General features: G+C 38.2%; 1 protein-coding gene across 1 annotated transcript in view; it reads right to left on the bottom strand.

Annotated features, from left to right (window-relative positions):
- Window positions 1-1,125: 1,125 nt before the first annotated feature.
- LOC131062304 (trafficking protein particle complex II-specific subunit 130 homolog) overlaps window positions 1,126-25,142 on the bottom strand; it is a 206,542-nt gene continuing 182,525 nt past the window's right edge. Inside the window, exons 17-19 of the mRNA XM_057995932.2 lie at window positions 2,377-2,569; window positions 1,945-2,264; window positions 1,126-1,841 (exon numbers count right to left, since the gene is read on the bottom strand). Of these exons, the coding sequence (XP_057851915.2) occupies window positions 1,566-1,841; window positions 1,945-2,264; window positions 2,377-2,569 (789 nt within the window). The 3' untranslated portion in view covers window positions 1,126-1,565. The remainder of the gene's footprint in view (window positions 1,842-1,944; window positions 2,265-2,376; window positions 2,570-25,142) is intronic.

Below are 25,142 nucleotides of genomic sequence, written 5' to 3'. Positions count from 1 at the left end.
ATTTTTTTTATAGAAATAACCACTTACATGAAAAATTGTTACCAGGAATTGCCTTGCACCATGGTGGTTCCAAAAGGTACGTGAATAAATGTCAAAAATATATTATGCATACCACTGAAGAAGCTCGGTTTGGCAGAAAGAGTCAATGAATTGGCACTATATAGTTTGCCTATGGTTTGTGACAGCCTGCAGCTTCCCCAAGGTCCAACTTGGGCACTCATAGTTAACATGGGGTGGGCGCTTTGGCCAGACCTTACATGAATCCAGCCAGACACAGACATATCCAATGTAAACCCACCGGCATGATAGCAAAGTCTGGCAATTCAAGCTTTTTTAATAACAAAAATCACTTTTTTAATTCAGTCTAACTTAAGAGTGACCCAATATGATTTATTTTCAACATTTTACTTGACAAATACAAGAGATCAAAACACCTTTGTTTCCAATCTGCCAATTTTCCATCCCTGAAGCTTCTAGGTTATATTTTCAAAGGTAGAAGGTTGACAAAGGGATAATGAGCAATATGAAGATTATTGATTGATATTTTGTATTAACATTTGACATTGAATCAAAGAATTACAAGTTTTTTTTTTCGAAAATAAGACACAAACACATACCAGCTGCAACAAACTGTTCCGAACCTCCGGGGGAAAAAAATTCTGTCTTATCGCAAACCCATACAAAAACCAGAACCTAGCAATTTAGGGGACATATTAATTGCAAAATCACTCTTCTAAGAGTTGCAATAGAAATGGGTAAAAGGGCTTGCATTATGAACTCTGAAATGAAAACTTACAAAGGAAACATCATTGTGCACATTTGTAGAGGTGGGATCCCACAGAAAGTTGCCTGATAAAATGTCATATTGACTGGAAAAATGTAGATATAAAAAATAAAGAAATATGTCAGTAATTAGAAACAACATATACATAAATCCTTGAGAAACAAACCTATGAAACTCTTTTACTGCATTCAAAGACACATGGAGTAAACTCATGCCAAATGTCCGATGCTTAGTAAACATTAGGACCATTCCTTACCAGAACTGGATCATCATATCAATCTCAGTTCAGGTGGTAGTAGTAGACTGATCATTCAAGTCAGGCTACAATCTAGAAATACTCATGATGAAACTAGCTCCCAAACCATCTTATTGTCAGAATTTATATACAAAACTCTTGAAGTGTTAAAATGCTCAAGACAATGGCTCATATTTAACATTTATTCACTGATAGAAAAAAAAAAGTGACAAAATAACAGTTTTCCATCTGATGGGCCAATTTACAGAAACTAACAAATTGGTCTTTAATCATGACCATTTTTTACCTGCAAATTGGCCATAGTTTGGAAATTCTAAATGAGCTAGTTAATGAAGGCAACAAATGAATTGCTGTTCTCAAATTGTAAGAATATGTTCAGTGTAATTTATAGCAACAGAACTCTTCACAACCTTCGTGTTAGAAAAAGATTAGCTCTGGTGCATGGCATGGCTAGAAGAAATACCAGACTACTTATGAGTGAATTAACAGGTTCCTAAATCAGCTGACAAGATATTGCATTAAGTTTCATGATTTTACCATGCAAAAGGAAGAGCAAAGCGTTGGAGGGCGTATACAAACAAGGTGTGGCCCTGCTGGGTTGCAGCTTATATTAAACTGATCAATATTAGCCAAACCAAGGGAAGGCGGGCGGACATATCCAGCAGTCAAGGGTATACATGCTATAGAAACCATTACTCGTGCTCCTACAGAATTAGGCAATGACACGTGGCCTCGTTTTCTTCCTGCCATCATCCAATTTTCTGGGTTCACCTCAACCTCATAGAGCAGATCCTCTTCTTCCTGTTATAAAAAAAAAATTAAAGCTATATAGTTAGTGTGAAAGAAAATATTACTAGCATATATAAATAAATAACAAATCTATTTGATATGTCATTTCTCATACCTTAGCTGATAACACATCCAGACAACTCCTCAGTCTTTCAACTCGCCATTTCATGTTGATAAGTTGGCCCACTCTTAAACAATCCGATGATGGTGGTAATGCACCCACTGCAAGCAATGGCTCAAGGACGGGCATTTGTAGAACAAGAGCACTTTTGAAAAACAAATTACCATCACCATTAGTTCCACTGGAGCTTAACTGCACAGGAGAATGTGCTCCAACAACTCGATCACCAGATATTCCATATTGAATGTTCAAAACACTCTGCACTTTGGATAAATCATTTTCATGATTTTCACTTCTTGGTATAGAAGATTTTCCTGGAGAAAATGGAGACTGTCAGCCCTGAGGTAACCAATTTATAACATGATGTAATCTTCATGAACTAATCATTTGAATAAATATTTATGCAATCACACAAAGTTATATTACCTTCTTGAGGTATGCTGTCTAATCGGACTGTGAAAAGTAAAGCCCCTTTAGAAGATGCAGATATTGAAAGAGGCAGCACAGCAGAAGGATTTGGCCGTCCATTGTTACTCCCAACATGAACAAACCCAGATTGAAGATCCAACCACGCATCATAAATTTTTGCAGCCGCCTTGACTAGAGAGAATAAAGTTACCTGTATATGAAAAATCAACTAAACTTCAGCATAAAGAAAACAGTTGGAAAGAGAAAAAAGACAAAAATGAAGAAAATACTTTATAGCATCTAAAGCCTCTTCAAGATTTAAAATTAAATTCACAGCAACAGAACTAAGGATATGAACAGTAAAGACCTATCTATTGTCTCATATGTTATTTTCATCAACTCTTCCATCCATTGTCGTTCTTTGATCAATTGAACTTGTAATTATTTAAACCCAAGTAAAGAAAGCAGAAAATTCAACACAAGATTAAAATGTCACACTTTAGATTTATTGGATGGTATCAAACAAAGATGAAGAAATACATGGACATTGGCATACATACAGATAAATTTATAATTATGCGAGATAAAGATAGGGACTAGGGGAAGACCAAATAATTAGTACATAAGACCATAGTTAACATACTTTGACTTGACTCAGACATGGCTGGACAAAAAATTTCCAACTCAACAAAATTTGGCTACTTTAAAACTACTTAAATTTCTTAAAAATATATAAATTTAATCCAATATAAAGTTACAAAATATATCAAATGGGTCTGCTAGGAGTTTGGAAGTAGTGCTACTTATAGGGATCTAAGGCACCCACAATGGGATTGAGGAGAAATGCCCCTCATAGGGGTTTGACGGCAGCAAGATCTGGTCAGGCTTCAAGTTGCTAAATCAAACCTTGGTTGAATGCATGGTGTCCTAGGTCCTGTCCTTTACATCAAAGTCAGAGCAAACTCGCTTTAGAAGTCTGGAATGTCATCCTGATCCTGAAATGCCCTGAAATTTGACTGTCTGGAAATTTGAAGGATCTTCCAAAAACTAGATTTTGCATTATAACTCTTGGAGGTCCGAAACCACTCTCAAACATCCTGACAATATATATGGAATATCACTTATACTTAAATAAGTGATATATTCCTACCTTGAATCCTGACGGAAAGACTAACTTGTCAAACAACTTCCTACCTTGACCTTGTCCTTAGAGAAGTCTTAGAGCGAATTTTGTCTTTAGGTCCCGTCCTCCCGAAGGACACAGAGCGAAAATTCCATTTTAGGTCCTGTCCATGGAGAGGGCATAAAGCGAAATGCATTTTAGGGCTTGTCCTTAGGCCGGTCAGAGAGTGAACTACTTGTTTCAGACCTTGATCGATCAAATCAAATGATGCAATTTAATTTTGATCTTGTCCTTAGCAAGGTCAAGAGCGAATTTTCATTATAGGTCCTGTCCTTCCTAAGGATGAAGAGCGAATTTTCATTATAGGTCATGTCCTTCCTAAGGACGAAAAGCGAATTTTCATTATAGGTCTTGTCCTTCCTAAGGACAAAGAGCAAATTTTCATTATAGGTCCTGTCCTTCCTAAGGACAAAGAGAAAATTTTCATTATAGGTCATGTCCTTCCTAGGACGAAGAGCGAATTTTCATTATAGGTCCTGTCCTTCCTAAGGACAAAGAGCAAATTTTCATTATAGGTCATGTCCTTCCTAAGGACGAAGAGCGAATTTTCATTATAGGTCATGTCCTTCCTAAGGACGAAGAGCAAAATTTTACTTGGACCTTGTCCTTCCAAAGGACAAAGAGCGAAATTCTCAAAGTCGTGTCCTTTTCAAAAGACCTAGAGCGAATTTTTTGAAATCATGTATTAAACAAATTCCTCACATCCAAGAGGTGAAGTTGGCCAGCATGGGAAAGATAGTTTGTTATTTTGAAGTGAGTCGGCCTTATACTCAAAAGACATGACCTTTACCCTAAGCGCATATAAAGGAGAAGTTAGAACATTCATTCTAACCATCAACTCAAACATTCTTTTCTCTTCAAATGCGAATATGGAGCATAATTAGCGAACTTCAGCAGAACATTAGTGAATTCCATCAGCATAAGGTCGAATTTCATCATTGGAGATGCAGGTCTAGTCTTTTGGAGCAGGCGTTTTCATCATTTGAGCACCAAAGAGAAGCGAATTTGCTTAGCCAGCAAGCTTATCAGCCAGCGAATTCACCTTAAGACAGCCCAGATTTGCTCTAGGACATTAAGTTTGCCTTCCACACAGCGAATTCACTGATTACTGTCAGTCCTTTGATTAGATTTAGAAAGAAATCATCAAAAAATCAAAGATTAGATCAAGATGTATATCATGTGTGTTTGATGTGCAATTGTTCATTTTGCAGGAGGTAAGGAAAGAGATCAAATGGGCCAGGTTGAAGTAGGATCGGAACAAGGATCTCAAGGAGAGAATTTCAGCATCAAGGTCAAGATACAAGGAAGAGGCCTTCAAGAAGTTTCATCAACATCAAGAACACCTTGAATGTATGAAGAAGTCTTAAAGTGCTACTAGGTTAAAAAACTTCAAATATTCAGCAGATGCAAGCAGTAGAGCAGGATATCTTCAAGGTTCTCATTCTATCATATTGACATGGAGAGATTATAAGATGGCAAAGGAGAGATCATACAATCACTCCAAGGCAAGCAAGCAAGGATGGAAGGACTTAGCTATATCAATAATTCCCATCACCACTACTTTGAGCAAGCTAGATAATGTTGAGGATCAAGAGATATCTCTTGATATCTCTTCATGATGATGAATCTATCCAGTCTACAAAGGTGCAAGTTGAAGTGGCATCCTAGATGGCATCCCAATCACCATTCACCAATCAGAAGGGTTCCACATCAGCATGTCTAGATGCAATGTACCTGACTCACCAGTAAAGGCACAAACTCCGAGGCACCTACCCTTACTATCTATTGGTCATACCAATGTGTTGTAATTATCTAATTGGCCAAATTGAGTTTGTTGTAACAAACCCTAATTAGGGTTTTCATTGTAAAATATTGGCCATTGATCTCAAATTGATCTGAGCCGTTGAATTGTATTGAGAGCACTATAAAAGCTCAAGCTCTTCATTTGTAAAGGTTAATAGTTAATAGCTAATAGTAAGTAGAATAGAATAGCAAATAGAATAGAGGTTAGAGTAGACTAGGAGGAGAATGCAAAAAAATGTTGCCTGAGTTGTAAATGAACTCTATTTTCATTTAAGTTATGGTGAAATGTGTTGTTTTTTGCAATATGCATGGTTTCTTGTTTGATCTTCATATTAGATGGTAGATAATTAGATTGAATGGAGAAAATTGTTGAATGCACTCGTGTGGAATCCACCTAGTCCATACCACTAGCCTCTTACTGATTGTAAGTGTGCCCTGCGTGGTCAATCGGCATTGAATGAGCTTAACTTCAAATTGTTATGCGTCCATTGTTTATGCATTAACTTGAATGGTGATCAGTGTTTGATGGTGATGATTTGAACATCTTCAAAATTCCCTTAGAAGATTGCACTGAGTTGGTGTCGAATTGTTCAGTTTGATGGTGAGTCCTAGCCCAGTAGGACTCCACCTAGTCGTTCATCTATATTCTTACATTCTAGGTCCCAGAATAGATTCTCTAAACCCTATGCTTTTGATATTTCTTTATCTCCCAGTGAGTAGTTAGGACTCAAGTTCTAGCTAATCAAGCATTCAGACAATCGGATGTAAGTCCCGTTTGTGAATCCCAGCATAATCACATCAAACCAACTGTGCTTATCCACACGTAGAGACCCTACATACCAGAACCTTGGAGTTATTTCGATTGATCCTTAAACAAATCTTAAGCATTTGAATAACTTTGTTCAAGAGAGGATAAGATACTTGTGGTATTTTATTCTGTGTTCGCATGTGCATAAGAAACACATCAACAGGTACAAGGTAGGTTGAGGGGTAGAGTGCCCCCACCCCCAACCTGCCAAGCCCAAATGAAGGCCTCCAAGACCACACACACCTTCATTTTGCATGCTGTTTTCAAAAAGGACAAAAGAACCATGTATTTGAACTCCAATTTGCACAAAGAGGCTAAAAGATAGTCTTATGGGCTGAGCTTAATTGGTTGAAGCATTGGGTTTTCATTGTGGAGACCTATGTTCAATTCTCCATAGGGACATCTAAAGTGAATTCTATGTTGTCTCTTGGTCTTCCATAGTTGGCTTCCATTATGGAAGTGGTTTCTAAATAAAAGTGAAATTTGAAGTGGTAACTCTTGGTCTCACATAGGTGTTTTCTAGTGTGTTTCCTTGCAAGGAGCTTATATTGGTCTCGTGTTGATGCTCGTATAAGCAAGATATTTGTAATCAATAAGCAATTCAAAAAACAAAGGCTAAAATGCTGCTGTAATCTTTCCCCTTGGGTGTATGATCTATAAAGACAAAAGACCACATTTTTTTATTGTGAAAATTGCAATTTTTGCACATCCAGACAATGTTTTTACATGGACCAAGTTTATTCCACAGACTCACCGAGTACTCAGCAGAAACTTAGCAGAAAACCAGTTAAAACCCTAGGGGCAGTGAGTTGCAAATTATCTGTTAAAAAGCTTGGCACAAAAGAACTGGTGCATAGTTGGTGACTCGTGGAGTAGTAGAACTATGCATGGGACAACAGCCAAGAATAAGGAATAGATTAACAGTGTAATCAAAACAATGGGCCAAATTTGCAATCAGCATATGAACAGAGAACCACTCCTTTAGGGGCTATACATTTCACAGATGTCATGTGAAATGAAGTAGAAAAGCCTGCCTTAAGTGAGCATTGTAATAATTGCATCCCTCCTCGTTTCTGCTCTTTCCAAAATTTCAGTTGTACTTCTTTATTCCACCTTGCCATCCTCCAACCAGCTTCTCTTTAAAATGCACGAGGAAGAGAAGAAAGTGTATTTTATTTTACTAGATGGATTAGATAATTAAAATTTGAGAAAAGTCTCCACAACTTTCCATATGTCACTTGGATGAAGATAGGTATCATGGGCATATGTCACTTGGATAAGATAGGTATCATGGGCCTTGCTACAAAGATTCTTCTCTCTTTATCAATCATGTTGTCTTTTATTTTTTCATGCAAGCAATTTGGTGGTTCTCCATTGTGGGTAACACCTGAATAGGCCAACCCTTATCGAAGCATGACCCACTGGAGAAACACACCAGAATAGAATATCAAGATTCCCAAACCAAGGATTTGACAGTAAGACAGATATTATTCATATCCACAAATTGGTCCAGGTTGAAAGTATCTATGCCTAATTTGATAATTTGTTTTGCTTGTCTTACCCAAATTTTCTTGCAGTTCCTCCTTTTTTATTACAAGAAAACAATTTCAAGAATGCCAGCTAATGATTGTGTCCTTGAAAATTGCAACTAGTCCTCAGGGATATCATGCCTAGGAATGATATGCAAAGTGCTTGCTACATGCTATATTAATTTGAGATTTATATATCCTTTGATGATAAGAAGACAGCTGGATGGCTGTTACACATTGTCATTTTGGACAGTGCTCATACAATTTCTATAATATTTACTACGATTGAGTATTATTACAACCCTGAAAATAGAGAAATAGATATTGTGCATGTGGCAGGATGATTTTATAATTGTCACATAAGTTGAGGAAAACCACAGGATATCGAAAGGAGATATTGAAATTCCTTTTATGAAAAATATTATTTAGCAAAATGTCTTGACAGAGAAATATATAAACTGTTTACAACACGTTGCTTCCAGGCAATTATAAATTTAATATTTTATAAAAGAAGCAAGCAATGCCAGCCAGGAGGCTAATTCATATCTTGCAGATGAGAAGCTTTTCTGGAATTGTTTACAATAGCTGATATATCACTCTCATTGGAGCTTAAAATTGCTAACAGACTTGGACAACAAAGCTGTTTCTGGTGATTTGGACAAGGTTGATTGTTCTAATTAGTCTAATATGTTAATGGCCTTTTACAGAAAATGCAACATGATAAATAAGGCTTAACTCATTAGTGAGAAAAGTTCTCAAATATGTTCGCCATAAGAGATTCAAAGATGAACGTGGTCCAACTTGATATTGGTTACTATTGTTACAAGTGAGTTCATCTCAGGCACATGGGCGAGAAGTGCATTAATGCAAATGGCAAATATGGTTTCAATATAATGTTAGAACAATATAGATGATATAACAGTCACTGAAAGCAAGTTTATCTTAGTGTTCAAATCTTATATCAAGCTAATCATGGGGGAAAAAATGTCTAAGAGTAAACGATAATATCATAACTGCCGAGAACACATAACCATAATCTTTATGTATTTATGAAATGTCCCCCTTATTTTTTTTCAATTTTTAAGCACAATAATTTCACCCGTTAGCGTTAGCCAGATGAAATATTGAGAGCAATACGTATTGGCAGTTGGACCAAACACTTCCACTTTTCGGTGGGATAAAGAAATGCTGGAAATTAAAAACTACTTGGCGGTATAACCAGCCAATTACAAATCCAAGAAGACTGAAATAAACAATGTTCCACGGGGATGCGTCCCCCCCCCCTTTTTGGCCACGTCTCGGAGACGGGGACGTCTCCCGAACAGGAGGACGGAGACGCGACGTCCCCTGTCGTCCCACCATCGCCACCCAAACGCCGTCGGAGACGGGGAGACGTCTTCTCGTCTCCCAAGGAGATGTGGAGACGTCTCCCAATCCCCATCTCTCGAGAGACGTGCAGACGTCTCTCGAGGGACGGGGAGACGCCCAGACGTCTCCCGTCACCCCCACGGAAATGCAATGCGTAAAAGTAAAAAAAATTTAAAAAGTGACTTTTTTGGGAGTTAAGGGGTAACCCTAATTGGACGTGGGCCCCACCCTTTCCCCCAAAACAACACAAAACCATGTTTTTTTTGTTGATTTCACTCTCATTTTGAAAGACTAATATTTTTTCCAGCAAGCTAAAGAGGAAAAACTTGAAGAAGACTGATTGAAGAGGTGAGAAAAGTGATTGCAAGTGTGATAGGATCTAGAAGAAGCAAGAAGAAGAGGAGGAAGAAGATTCTACTGCATTTTGGAGAGATTTTTCAAGCACAAGGTAGGATTTTTCAACTTTTTCTTGTTTTTTTTGTTTTATTTTTTGATTTTCATTGTTCAATGTCATTTTTGGATTTTTTTTTCCTATTCATCTCAAAATGAGATTTGATGTTGAATCTTGAGTTATTATTTTTATGCCCTCAAGATTCAACATCAAATCTCATTTTGAGATGAATATAAAAAAAAAAAAAATTGTTAAACTAGGCTGATTTTATTTTTATTTTCATTTTGTGAAATGAAGTGTCAATTTCACAATGAGCTCCCAAGGCATGAGTGAAGATGAGATGGAAATCCATTCTCATAGTGAGAATGATACAGAATATGAACCTGAAAATGAGGGGGGCGGCCATGGGGCTGATCCTGGAGCCCAATCTAGTTCTATGGCGAGTGCACCAGCTAGTACAGGTTGCCCTTCAGAGTTGTTGGCACCGTATGCTAGGGGTCATTTTGATCCTAAGTCTCCTCTCAAACAGTTTGCTCAAGAACATCAGTACAAGGCACATCACATTCAAGTGGGGGAACAAGGAAGTGGAAGTGCAACATTTGTGATGCTAAATGGTCTGGTAGCATTAGTAGGGTGAATGCACACTTTCTTTTTTGGAGATGAAAAGGTGTGAGACATTGTAAGTTTTTGGAGGAAGCTAAAAATATACAGTACAAAATTGAGTTTAACAGGCTTTGGGGGGTTCCAGATGATACAAATATTTCAATGCCTACTACTTTGTCTACTAGGGCAGCCCTTCAGCACAGCCAAAATCCGCCACATACTTCTCATGCTTCGAAGACGAGAGGAATGATGTTTGGATCTCCATCCACTTCCACTTCTAGTGCCGCCAGGGCAGGGAAACGTAGGTTGCAGACACCACAGAGTAACCCCATTGCTGATATGTTTAATGTGTAGCTAAGAGATGAGATAGATGAATCCATTGGCAAGTTCTTCTTTGCCAATGGCATTCCACTTCACGTTACACGGTCTCCTTATTATAGGAAGATGATGGCTATGGTGGCAAAGGGAGGACCATCTTATGTGCCACCAAGGGAGATGAAAATGAGGACCTCGATCTTGGATAAATGCTATTCCAAGATCAATATTTTGATGGAGAAGATGAAGGCATGTTGGGTGGCATCAGGGTGCAGCATAGTTATGGATGGGTGGACGAACATTAGCCATCGTCCACTCATCAACGTCATGGTCACATGTGCAAAGGGCCCATACTTCCTTAGAGCAGTTGATTGTATAGTGCATCGTAAAGATGCTGATTTCCAATTTCAGGTCCTCGGGGAGGCTATTGAGGAGGTTGGGCCACAAAATGTGGTGCGAGTAGTGACAAATGCAGCCCATGTGTGTAGAGCAGCAGGGAGATTCATTGAGACAGCCTATAGACACATTTGGTGGACCCCATGTTGTGTGCATGCCATGAACAATGCACTCAAGGACATGGGGAAGATTGACTGGATTAGAGGAGTGGTCACCGATGCGAGAGATGTGCAGATGTTTATCTGCAACCACCACACTTCACATGCACTCTTCAGGACCTCCGCGAAGGAGTTCTTGAAACCAGTTGAGACCAGATATGCATCCTATTTCATTCTCTTGGAGAGAATGATTGAGTTGCAAGAGGCATTGCAACTCATGGTTATGACTAATGAGTGGAATAGGTGGGCCGAGGCCAAGACAGAGCAAGGGAGAAGGGTGAAGGAGATAGTGAAGAGTGATGTGTTTTGGACTGATGCAAAATACATTGTCTCCATCATTTCTCCAATATTCCAAGTGATCAGATATGGGGATGGGGATGCACCTAACCTTGGAGAGGTGTATGAGTGCATTGACTCTATGCTTGACCAAATGAGGGTTGTTGTGCGAGTGAAGGACCCCTCTCTAGCATTCTACAATGAGCAAATCCGGCCTATCATTCAGCATAGATGGGACAAGTTGAACACTCCTTTGCATATGGCTGCCTTTGCCTTGAATCCTAAGTAGTACAAGGCTAGACCAGGTAGAGTGACACCGATTCAGGATGATGAGGTGAAGGCGGGTTTCTTTAGGTGCATAGAGAAGATGTTTGATTCCAAAGATGCCGGCACAATTCGCACTGAGTGGGGAAGATTTGCCACTCTTAGAGGTTATTCAGATGCGACAAAGATGGATATAGACACTATGGCATAGGAGGACCCACTTTTGTGGTGGAATTGTCATGGCCCGAAATCTTTGACCACCACTCTAGCCATCCGTCTACTATCTCAGGTTTCTAGTTCTTCAGCTGCTGAGAGGAGCTGGTCTACATATAGCTTCATCCACTCTCTGAAGAGGAACAGACTTACCTCTAAGAGAGCAGAGAAGCTTGTGGCTGTACACAGAGCTTTGTGTCTCATGGACCGCAAGACACTTATGTACAAGGAGAGTCCAGCGGCACGATGGGATCTAGAGCCAGAGGAGCCTTCACAGATTGATGAGGATGATCGTACCACTTCAGATGCAGGGCTAGTTGGTGTGAGCTTGAGGGATCTTGATCTTCAAGAGTCCAACAGTTCCAGTGAGGAGGAGTTCGCAGATGATTAGAGGCCTCCATTAGCTACATTTTGAGTTTTGTCATTTTGTCTTTGACTCTAGTCTCTTTTGTAATGCTATTGCTACATGTATTTGCATTTGGCTACTCATTGTAATGATGAATCATGTAATCATCTTTATTATTAGACTTTGTAATGGATTCAAATATTCATATTTTCCTTTTTCGATATAATAGAAATCTCCAATTTGACAATTTCATTTGTCAAATTTTATTTAGCAATTAGCATTGAAAAAATCTTGGTAATTGGATTTAGTATTTCAAATTTCCTATAGTTTCATTTGAAATGTAATTCTTATACTGTTATACTGTCATACATCTTTTCAAAACTAGTTTTTCAAGTACTATATGTATATGTATAACTATATCAGCACCACCACCCCACCACCGTCCCCAAACTTGGGCCCTTGGTCCCCCCATCCCGAAAACCCGTCCCCGCATCCCCCCATCCCCAACGCTCGTGGAACACTGGAAATAAACAAGACAATCACCCAACCACGTATTCAACAGGAGGACTGGAAAAAACAAACTATCACTCAGCCACTTATTCAGTGGGAGGAGAGGAGTACAAAATAGAATAGAGATAGGTGGCAAGCCAGCCTCTTCCACTTGTGCAGTGGGTGATACAAGAAGTACAGTGTAGAAGTAAAATGGATTGTTTCAGTACTACTGAATACAGTCTTACAATCGCAACTTTGCAAAATACTTGTCAGTACATCAAGCTCCAATCTCTAAGAGATAGAAGAAGATACCCCAAGAAGCTATAAACATGAATACTAGAAAATACAAGCCAAAAAGAACACTTTACCAAATCTGAAATAACACACCAGCAACACCAAAAACCAGACCAGCAGCACTACGAAGTTTGTATCTCCTTCAAGACACCTCCGAATAGCTCCAAATAAGAGGCAAATAAGAGCTAGGAAGGGAACACCCAAGTCTCAACCAACAAACTAATCCAAACAGCCTTCAAACTTTAATACACGCATCCCAAGGTCACTTCTAGCATGGTATGGCTTGCCTAGGGAAGGGCGATCTGCCTTAAAAATCCAGCTCTTCGCTATAATTCATGAAACTTAACAAAAAGGGACGCCTTGCAGAGAGGAATCCAACGAGCCAATACCCAAAATGATCAGACAATCAAGCGGGGAGATATGAACAAATAACTGCTTCAGCCATGAACAAACCAGCAACATACAAAACACACCAACACTCAGAAAACTGAAAATGCAATAACAAAATCCATCTCAATGTAACTCAATCTATTCCTCTAAATGAGAAATAGACTCTCCAATCAGCTAATTGCTATCTCTCAAACATGAAACTGGCATAAGCTAGGAAGTGTTGGTGTACGTTTTATCATATACCGAACATTAGAATAAAGTACCCAAAGATAATTTATCCTCTCTTGAACAAAATCACTGCGTATGCTAAGATTGCTAGAATATCAAATGGCGACTCCAAGGTTTCTTTTGTTAGGTCTTGACGTGTGGATAAGCTCAAAGGGCGTTGTGATATGCTGGTAATACACAAAGGGACTTGCGCATGAAATTTTCACAACTTTGGGATTTAGATGGATCTATCGATTGATGCTCTGCTCTTTTTTTTTTTTTTTTCGGGTTAAGACTTTCAAACAAAGGATAAAAAGGATAAGCGTTTAGAAGTCTACTCCACTCATATGAACTCAAGAGACGGTATTGATTTGGTGAACTCAATAAACCACACTTTGCTTCGCCTCACTTAAGACAACTACACAAAGCAGATGCAATCTTCAAGGAATGTGCTTATGATCGGAAGTTTAAGCATACACAAAATGGAAAGCTTAGACTAACTTTGCACAATGAATAAAAATCATCTATTCATCAAAAGTATGAGCGGAGATACACCATCAATCAATACTTATCAAATCCTTCATTCAATCTAACAACATAAAATAAAATCTAACTAAGATGTTGAAGAAATTGAAAACCTTGCTAATCACTCAAATAATAGAGATGACAAAGCCTTAAGAAAAAGCACACAAGTAATATATTATCTGAAAATGACCTTCTTGCAACAATATTTCAAAAACCTCACTCTCTCCAAATGAGAGGAGGCAACCTTATATGGGAGTCTAGAAATTTTGAAAGGCCAAGATCGAACAGCAATCAAGGGCCCGGATTAAAAGATCAAACCCCTAATTAGGGTTTCCAAAAACTCAATTAGTTTCAAAAAGAGAAAAGAGGACAAGTGGCACAGCTGCTAATCTTGGTGAAGTGACTGTCTAGTTTCCTTTCTGGGATGCTGCAAATTCAATGTATCTAGACACAAGTGGTTGAACCTCCTCCATGGTGACATGTGGCAAGCTGCCAATTTGGAAATCAACCATGTCCACGTCATCAGCACATGTGGTGAGAGTGTTCTCCTAGTCAGCTGCTTGTGCTAAGAAATTCTCATCAATACGAATGAAACTTGAAACCCTGGTGAGATCTTCCTTGAGAATCGACCCTGAAACTTTGAAGAAGTTTCCTTGAACCTTGGCCCTCAAATTCTCTGCACGCAGATGCTTCTCTCGCACCTCATCCTGCTACAATATCTCAGCTACCACAAAAAAGACTTTGTCCTGAATACTCCTGATGGTCTTTTCAATCTTTGAACACTTAGCATCATATTTTCTCAAAGATTCAACCCTAGTAATCAAAGCAAAGTACCAAGTGCTGAAATCATATATGTCACTGGGCTGGATGACTTTTCCGTCTATAATATCCCGTTGAGAAAGCCCTCTTATTATCTTCAGACATGTAATTATCTTGCTCTGAATATCCTCAATATCTTCCCAAGCTTCAACTATCTTGAATTCTACTCAATAAGGAAGAGGTGGACTCATGTGTTGATACCAGGTTCTCAATGAGTATGTTCACATGCCCTGAGGCATCAGAAGTCCATCCTTTGGCTTCTCTGAAAGTCATCTTCATGTCCTCATAATCCTTTAATGATTCTTGTGGAAGAGGTATGGTGGAGTAACAGGTACCTCCTCCCAATCAATGGGTTTTGTCAAATGTTGAACATATCTCTTCCATTGCTCATTTTCAGCTTCAACCTTCTTTCGTTTTTCTATTTCCTTGTTTTGTCTTGCTTTGAGGGTGTTGCAGGAATCATCATAGTCTTGGACCTCTTGGACTTTGGTAGGCTTACCCAAGCTCATGGTAGTGATCTCATACTCCTCAGGAGTGATATCATACTGAGTTTTACCTACCTTTGGTACTGCTACTTGAATTGTCCTGAAACTTGCACTATTTTTTTGAATCAAAGAAATCTCTTGGCTGGCTTGGGCGGTTTTATTTTGCTAGACTTGTCTAATTCATCCAAGAGTGCAGTTGTGTTATCTACTTGGTACACTTTCTCAGGAACCTTTGCTTTCATTCTCTCCCTGAAAAATAAAGAATGGTTGATTGTTCCATGCCACCTTCATCAAAATTATCCTCAATAACCTTTGGCATAGTGACTATACCATCCAGGAATTCTCTTTGAGGTTTCGGGTTCTCAACTTCTACAACCTCAGCGACATTGGGCTCCTGTGTTGGTTCCTGAAATGAGGCTTGAACTGGTTCCTCTATGATCTCCTCAATGACAAGAGAAGGAACTGTCATTTCCTCATCTTCCATTTCACTAACCCATTCTTGTTCATCAATCAAAATTCTCATTGGTGTGGTAGATGAAGCACTTATGGTCGAATGACCTTCTCCTGACTTCTGTCGTCTACTCACATCTACTTCTCCGGTGACTTTCTTTCCTTTTGCTCTCAATGAAGTCTCAGTGGGTTCCTTTCTCTTCCTTGATCCAACACTTTCTGGATTCCTAGGACCACTGGATGTTACACCATGATTTGAAGACATAGATTCATCAGTCCCCCATGAGATCATATGTAAAGACAACGTTCTTCGCTTTGAGCTCCTTAGTTTTCTGAGCTGCCCACCACTTGGAGTACTCAATTACAGGCCTCATAAGAACCTAGGCTAGATCTTTCAGAATCTGATCAATCAACGGAGGCAAGGGGCTCATTCTTCAAGGTGGCATAATGTGGCTGCTCATATTCTTTGTCTTCCTCAAGCTGGTCTACTACACGGTCAGAAACTCTGATCAAACTCAATGGAATTCTAAGCCATAGCCTCCTTCTCACATCGAAGCTATCAGCAGCATTAGCCCAATAATCCTCGAGATCCGGCCTGTGCTCAACTTTTACTTCATTCACCTTTCCCATTTGATGAAAAGGATCGAAATGACTCCTTGCTTGATACTGGAAGAATGGGTAACATTGAATTTCTTTGTCAGCATGTGTAGCAGCTTGGGTCGATGGACATGTTTCCAATCCATTTCCGATAGTGAGAGAAGATGCTCCCGTCTTTTATTTCTTTCTTTTCACACTCATAAAATTCTCCAATTGTCGTACGACCTCAAGTAGTACCATCCTATTTGTAGGAAACATGGGTAAATGGTTGTCCAGAGAATCCTCGGATCCTCAAGTAAGTAAACCTGGGATATTGGATATACCAATACCCAAACCTGTTGATGGATACCTCCCTGAAGGGTTCTCGTGATATGCATTAAGAATGCATCATTAACTCTTTTCAGATGGAATTTCTCCTCCAGGTGCAGTTGTGGATAACAATCATAAACATGAAATTGGTTCTCTTTATTCCCAACAGCTCCTCTGCATACAAGGCCTCTATATCTGTATGTCCTGGCCAAAGAATAGACCAACTAAGAACTCATATAGAATATCCTATTCTTTTCAAAGTTTCTCAATTGATCATCCAAAAATCACTAATGATTCTAGCCCAGTTTATCATCTTAACTCCAACAGTCACTTCATGGATAAAATAGTACATCCATGGCTCGAAAGGAGCACCTTGCTGGCTGCCCATGACTTTGTTCGGCAGGACTATGAGGTCTTCGTAATCTTCTTTGAAATATGCCCTCACAAGGAGTTTGCCCTCACAAGGAGTTTAATAATCTTGGAAATTCCTTTCCTCGGCTTTTCCAACCATGAATGGTTGATATTAGCCTCATATTCTTCTATGTGGTCATTGTATAACTGGGTTGCTTCATCTCTAGTCATGTAGACAGTGTTGTGATACTCAGGCATGTGGAAGGCTTCCCTAATAGCCACTTCTCCAATATTCGCGAGAACTCTGCCATCAGGAGCTACTATCTCTGGGTTGCAGTGCTTGAAGCACTCTGCAATTAACTCGGTACATTGAGTTGCTAGAAGGAAACTGGCGGCCTACACTATCCCGTTGCGCATCATCCTTCGTGCAATCGCAGTGGGTAGTTGAGTGTCCGTGCCATGCATTATCTTCTTAAACTCTCGGAGGTTGATGTGTCCCAAGTTCGTGTCTCCTACTTGTTTCCATTTAGAGTTCATTTTTTATTCCGGAGGGGAATCTTTGCCAACTTGAAACTTCATTCTGCGTGATGTTCCAACCTCAGAGGTCATCCAAATCTGCAAGAGACACAAATAAACTTAAGTTAGGGTATGTATTTAAGTGTAATTTTGGGGTTTCATAGCTAAGTGTATCATGATTTTCACTCTCTTTCCAACACTTAGCCTTAAAATGAGGTTTTCAAATACTTTGATATTCTGAAAATCTTAATGAAAACCCCTGAAAATCATCAAACTTAAGGAGTTTACAGTCTGATTTTAACGTCAAAATCAGAATTTAGGGAAAATCCAAGTCCAAGAAAACTCAATTAAATTCATTCTAACTTGTTTGAAAGGCAGAAAGTGAGAAAGAAAAGAAGGGAAATCTACTAAATTTGTTCTCTCTCTTTAAAACTTTGAAGAAAAATTGGGTTCAAAACCCAAATAATCTGCCCACAAAACTCATTTTCACCTTCGGAAGAATGAGAAGAAGAGAACATAAACTGCTTGGAGGATGAAAAATCAGATGTTAATCTCAGAAAATTAATGAATTTGCCTTCCAAATAGTCAAGGTTCTTCCAAAATCTGTGTGCAAACTTGTGAAAAATGGTTGAAAATCTCAGACTTAAACTTGAAATCTTTCTTGAAATCACTTCCAACCTGCAAAAACTGTTAAAAATTCTCTCAAAAATGTCCTTCACCTGCAAAAAACCTCTCTTAATTGCTCTCAACTTGCTCAGAAAGTTCGAACTTCAAATGAATAAGTGAGGAATGCACAAGGTATTTGTATAAGAGTTTGAATTCTTAATTAGAAACTCAGAAATCATCTTAAAATTTGTTTCTATTTCATCCTCAGTCCTTCAAATCTGCAAAGAATGTTTCTAATTTGGTCTTCAATTGACTTGTCATCTCTATCAAGTTCGAATCCTTCATCTTGTTTCACAAATGCAAGTTTCTAATTCAGTTTTCAGTTCATATTTCGAACCAAATCTGCAATATTCTCCTTTCAAAAAAAACTTCTATTTCTGTCCTAGTTTGAACTTCATCTTCAAATCTTGCTGATATCACTCTCTTTTCCTCCAAATTGGCAAGTATCTTTGACTGATCTTATTCTCTTTACTTGGGCAGACTTGTCTTAACTTGTTTCCATTTGCAATTAGAGGTAGGGCGGACTTTGCACAGCTTGTGCACCATCTAACATAATGCTGGGCGGACTTCCTAGAAGTCATGCACACAGACTTAATCTTTAAGGCAGACTTGGAGAGATGTGTGCACCTTAACCTTAACCAAACTTCTCTCTCCTCAAAGCAGATTTCCTTGGTTCTTTCCTTTCTAACATGTCATTCTTCTTCATTTGAGCGGACTTCACTTCCAATTTGCACTTCATGTGTCCTCCTCCTAGGGCGGACTTTGCTCATTTCATGCACCACTCAATGCATAGTGGGCGGACTTTACCAACTTTGTGCACCAAAACTCATGGCGGACTTTATTGATTTTAAGCTTCATGAAGGCAGACTTTGTTCTTTATGTGATCAAGGAGGGAGGACTTCCTTGTGTTTGTGCACGCAACCTCTTGATAGGGCGGACTTTGTCACATTCATGATCTTAGGAGGGCGGACTTTACTTGTTAAATTTTACACTTTCAGATTAATAGAAAACTCAGAAAACAGAATTAACCTTTAACTTAGATAGTTTGCTGTTAGATTTAGTAAGTTTCAGATTTAGGAACAAACAAAAACATAACCAAAATTGAATAAGACACTTATTACCCTGGGAAAACCTCCTAGGAGGGAAAACCCAGCCAGAAAAGATCCTCAGATCTGATTATGGATTATGAATAATATTCTGATTACAATACTTATCTCAGTTCACCCTTGGGGCTGATAGCATCTTCAACTTTCCAGTGGTCTCAGATCTGCCTCTTAACAGGTTTCAGATCTGCCTTTTATTGCACCAACCAGTAGAGCAGATGGATGATATATATGTCTTCCGCTGATAACTGTGACCAACTTCAGAACAGCAGGTCCTTCAACTGTCAGTTCACATGATGAGGAGCAGACTAATGGATGTAAATTCGCCTTAATGTTTGCATGAATGAACACCACTTTTGTGGAATTTGCACTCTCCTAACAGCAGAGATAACAATGGAGAGAAGCTGATGGAGTTCGCACTTTGCTGAAGATATTCGCCTTAATACTGATGTATTTTGCACCTCTTACTTGCAGACAGAATTCGCTTTTGATGTGTGTTCTAAAATGAAAAATGAATTACTTCATCTTGAAGTAGACATATATATATCTTTCTCTTGGCGATAGACCTCTAGGTCGGCTTGCAATAAATATTTTATTTATTAATTACTTTTCCCTTAACACGTTTCATTTGGGTGAGAAGCATATCATGAGGCGTGAGTTATAGGGTCGGCCCTATTGGAGAGTGGCGTGTGAGAAGGGCCCAGCCCTAAAGGGCGGATTCCAATGTTGCTTGCTTTAGACAATTGGAATCCGCTCTTCACCCTAATTAAACTAACATTACTTACTTCATGCCACATTGCTTCGTACCCTAAGGCGGACTTCATGATGTTTAAGAACCTTTCTCATGCTACCCTCATACCCTTGGGCGGACTTTATCACTTCCTTGCACCATGGTGAGGGCGGAGTTGGATCATCTTAGGCACCTTTCACTTAGACAAGGGCGGACTTTCTCAACTTCATGACCCATTGCTATCACCTCCAAGGCGGACTTCATGAATTTCAAGAACCAAGGAGGGCGGACTTCAAGAAATCCACGCACCATGAGATCAAAACTTCAAATCTTCATAACTTGAACAATACTCCTCGAATTGCCTTGAAATTTGAAAACCATACTTCAATCATCCCTTGAATTCCTCATGACCCCTAAAATTTAGGAATTTGGCTTTTTCGAACAAAACTTGAATTTCAGAGGAATTTGTTGATCATTTCCAGTGTAATTCAAACTCAACAGTGCAAACCCTAGATCCCTTTTCCAAAAATAGAAAAAGCAAGGTTCTCTAAAAAATAGGAAAAACTTTCTAAAAAATAGCCACTTTGGGGATCGTGCTCAAAATGCCAAAAATGAAACTTCCTAAAAAATAGGAAAAAGCAAAAAGCAAAACTTTCCAAAAATAGAAAGTTGTCCATATTGACCCAAATCAATTGCAATCTTCGTCCTTCAAACTTTCTAGGCATTTTGATAGTGTCTAGATTCTATTCTAACCATGGCTTGCACAAACTGACTCATGACTTTCAAAATTCAGACCATTCAAAACTAACAAACTTGGCAATACTGATGTCGGAAGGTCACAAGGCTCTAACAAAAACCCTAGAAAGCAAGAAAAAGGGAGGGCCCCCATTCTCAATGGGGATATGTGTGAAAAACGTCACAACAGGAAGCTCTCAACTTTGAAGCACAAGTCTGGCACAAATTCGGCAACACTTTGTTACAAATATTCATGGATCCCAAAACAAGAGCCCAACACTCTTATTTATAACCTTGGTGTCTCCAAATTCAAATTCACATTCCCTCCAAATGGATGCCAAACCCAAATGCACACTAATTTCACCTTAATTTGAAATTTGCATTTCATTTCCCCTCCTTTCCAAGTCGACCTTCACATAGAAGCAAATATACTTTATAAAAATGACAATAAAATAATAATGTGGCGTCCAAGGTAGATAAGTGAAATATATTATAAAATTAACTTATTTCCCATAAGGCGTCCATCTTGCCTTATTAATATTTCACTTTATAAAATATTTTCCCTCAACAATAAATCACCCAACCTTATGACATAAAATAATACTTAATCACCTCCCCTTAGGTCATAACCAGAAATACATAAGTCATATGCCTAGGCCAAGGGGGGCATTAAAAAATATTAAAAATACTTTGTCCAAATGCTAAACAACTGCCATAGTGAACTAAAGGCTTAAAAATTGAAAACTGCACTACCAGAAATAGCCTCTGAACTGGACCATTGAAACCTACCAAAAATAGCACTTCCAAAAATAGTACTTACTAAAATTAACATATTGCTAAAAATAGTATGTCCAAAAGCATTTTAACCACATTCTGAGTAGCCATCATAACTTACTAAAAATAGTAAGTCCGGAAAAGTCTTCAGATTCGCTTGCATGTCACACCATCGCAAGGCTCTCTAAAAACCCAGAAAAATAAGTTGTCCTCACCCCCACTTACTAAAAATAGTAAGTTTACCAAACTCCATTGATCGCTATGCATGTACCACCATTGCGAAGCTTTCTAACAACCCAAAAGGAACCTAGAATCAAAACTGTAAAATTCCAACATGCAAGCCACCAAAATTGCCAAAACATCCTCCTAGAAAAAAGGAAACCCTAATTATGCCTTTGATTGACCAACGGGTCTCCGAATTGACCAACAATCCCCAAAACAAACTAGAGCGGAAAGGGGGACATTACAATTTAACTTGGTGCAAAAGGAAAAATCATTTTCCACATTACTAGTAGATAAGATTGTTGTTGAAAGCATTTTTAAAAGAGTATCGATTAGGGTTCACAAATAAATTGTGAAAAGCTCCTTTAATACAAGGGTAGTTAGACGACAATAGTGGAGGTTGCCAAAAATTGGCTGATTCAATCAATGACCTGTAAGAGCGATAGCTGTATTTTGGTTGCTAACATGACACTCTTTGATTTTACTGCATGATACATCTTTTTTCTACGGAATGCTTGCATTTAAATGACTATGTTAAGATGAAATTCTTAAGACCAACAGATCTATAATTATTGCTCGGGGTAAAAAACAGTACAAGAATCATGGAGGTACATGAGGATAAAAGAGGAATTGCAAGGAGGTTATGGAGATAATTAACAGGTGGAGTAAAGAAATATTCACGAGGTTATAAATTTTAGAGTTTACTGAAAGCCAGAAACAAGATACACGTATGACGCCTATTAATTGTCTTCAAAGGATAATATGTTTACCAAGGTACTATGAACTAAATCTAATGGTTAGATGTTTTATCAAATACAGTTAATGTTTTTTAATGGGAAGGCATCTTTTATTTTCTATAAAGAAAGTTTCCACCAGTATGGTGTTTATGCCAAGAAGAAGCACAAACATTGTCAAATTACAAGAAAAAGGAATTGATGAACACTTAGCAAAATACTAGAAAGAAAAGGCTTTTGGTAAATTAGTAGCAAATAAAATATTTACCAACAAAAATAATGAACTTTTTAGAGTTGGGTTGGGAGGCCAGGGGAAAATGGAATGGATGATTTACTAAAACAAATTTTGTTCACAAAGGAATGAAATTTTTCATAGGAAGAACCAAATGAATGTTGACAAAGGTAGAGAGGGAACAAAAGGAGTAAATTATGAAAGTTTCAACCAAGATGACTGTTGTCCTAAATGTTATACAACCGAAATTATTTTATGGCATTGCATCAATCACACAGAAGTTGAAACTTCAAACAAAAGCATAAAAAATTAACACAAATAATGACACCTTAAAATCAGTTTTTCATTTTCTTCAAAAAGTTTTTAAGTAAACCTCTACAAACAGTTCACAAAACAGCTCCATGCTATTTTATCACCGCATACCTTTCTTCCATCTTGCGCCTATCTCTATACTATTTAGCAAAAATCTAATCTTCAAAAAGTTCCTTCTCCTGTAAAAGATGAATTTAAATTATTAATATATATCTACAGTTTATTAGATTTAATTAGCTAAATAAAATTAAAATTCACTCTTTACAAAAAGTGAAATGCAAATAGAATAACTAAATGCACTTTAAATAAACTCACACTGAACTCGTGTAGAAGTTTCTATACAAGCTAAAAACTAACTCTCTGTGGTTAAATGCACCAATCCACAATTTCGTCTGCAAACGCTTCACTCGCAGAAAACTCGGCGAGTTTCTATAAACTCGCGAGTTTTATCTGCTGGCAAGTATTTATGCCATTGACTCCCCGAGTTTTTGTCAAAAACTCAACAAGTCCGTATTAAAAACTCGGCGCTGCACTATATGCTGAAAACATCAAAAAACGTGTTCATTTCATCATTTTGTGTTTTCTAATTTGCTAATAAGGGGGAAAACGCCCTCCCAAGCATTTCCAATCTGATTTCCATTGATTCTTGTCAATTATAAGCGGATTTGAAGCAGATTTGAGGTGGTTTTTAAAGCAAAATCAGATTCCCAGGTAAGTTTTCTGATATTTTTCCTATGTTTTTTAAAAACATTTTATTTATTTTTTGTTGCATCTAGATGAATAGAAAATCATTCCTAAGTAGTCAAAATTGATTTAGAGTCATATGAACAAGATTTAACACCATTTTTGACAATTTTTATTGATTTTTTTCACTGTCTTTTCAAGAATCTCTAGTTTTTTCAAAAAAAAAAAAAACCCTAACAATTTTTTTTTTTTTCAACTTTCAATAATGTCTAATATTATTTAAACTAATTTAGATAGTTTGCTAAATTTTTTAACAAAAAAATTAACTTTGTCTTTTCACTTTGTATGTGTAGGTTAATAGTTAACCATTAATTTATAATGGCAAATACAAGTGGTTCAGCTTTGGCTTCAACTTCAGGGTCTACCCCATCAGTAGATGCATGCCCATCTAGAAATGTAGGCACTCGTCCTAAAGGTGCTAGAAATAGGGCTTGGAAGTATGCCTTTAAAGGACTGGAACCTGGGTTGGTGATATGCATTAAATGTGAAAGTATTTCACGAAGGCATAAACCGCCTCAAATACCACCTTGCAGGCATCAAGAAGCATGATGCTAGGGTATGTCCTAGGGCCATAGAAGAAATAAAAAGAGATGTTAATGCCATACTTGCAGCTGGGGAAGAGAAAAAGTTGCGAAGGGAGAGGGCAAAACTAGCCATGAGAACAACCATAGTTGAATCTCAAGGTGCTTCAATTAACCTTGAAGAAGAAGAAGAAGCACTTTAGGGCATAGTGGACTCTCATCATGGCCCATGTAACCGCAAACCCAACACCACCTTAACCACCACTTCTGCTTCTTCTAGTAGAGTACCTGCTACATCACCATCAGTGCCATAGTCTGTAGGTAATTATTTTGTGCCCAGGAACACACCTGGAGCACAACCATCATTAGAGGCAACTGGATGGAATAGGGAGGTGCATGAGAAAACAAACATTGCATGTGTCGATTTTTGGTACTTCAACAACATCCCATTCAATGTGGCAGACAATCCTTATTGGCTTAATTTGGCTACTAGATCGACAATTTCAAGAAAAGTATACAAGGCCCCTTCTCGCAAGGACTTGGGTGGGAGGTTAGTAAATAGTCCACTTGATTTCATTTTTAAATGTTTTTCTTGTTTATTAAATCAAAATTGTATACTAAGACCTAATTTCACTTTGTACTTGTAGGTTGCTCACAAATGCAGTTGATAGGGCAAAAGAAGTGGTGGAAGACCAAAGAAAAGAATGGAGAAAATATGGCTGCACTAGTCTTTCCGATGGGTGGACAGATGGCAAAAACCACACCATAATTAATTTTTGGGTTTCTTGCAAGAACAATGTGGTGTTCTTGAAATCGGTGGATGCCTCCGACAAGGTGAAAAATGCTGAAACTTTGGCTCTAATGTTGGAGCAAATTGTCATGGAGGTGGGAGTTGAGAATGTGGTGCAAATAATCACGGATAA

This window comes from Cryptomeria japonica, chromosome 7, assembly GCF_030272615.1.
Source record: "Cryptomeria japonica chromosome 7, Sugi_1.0, whole genome shotgun sequence".
Lineage (NCBI taxonomy): Eukaryota > Viridiplantae > Streptophyta > Pinopsida > Cupressales > Cupressaceae > Cryptomeria > Cryptomeria japonica.
Note: the sequence above shows the minus strand (reverse complement) of the source record. Positions and strands in the feature narration are given on the sequence as shown.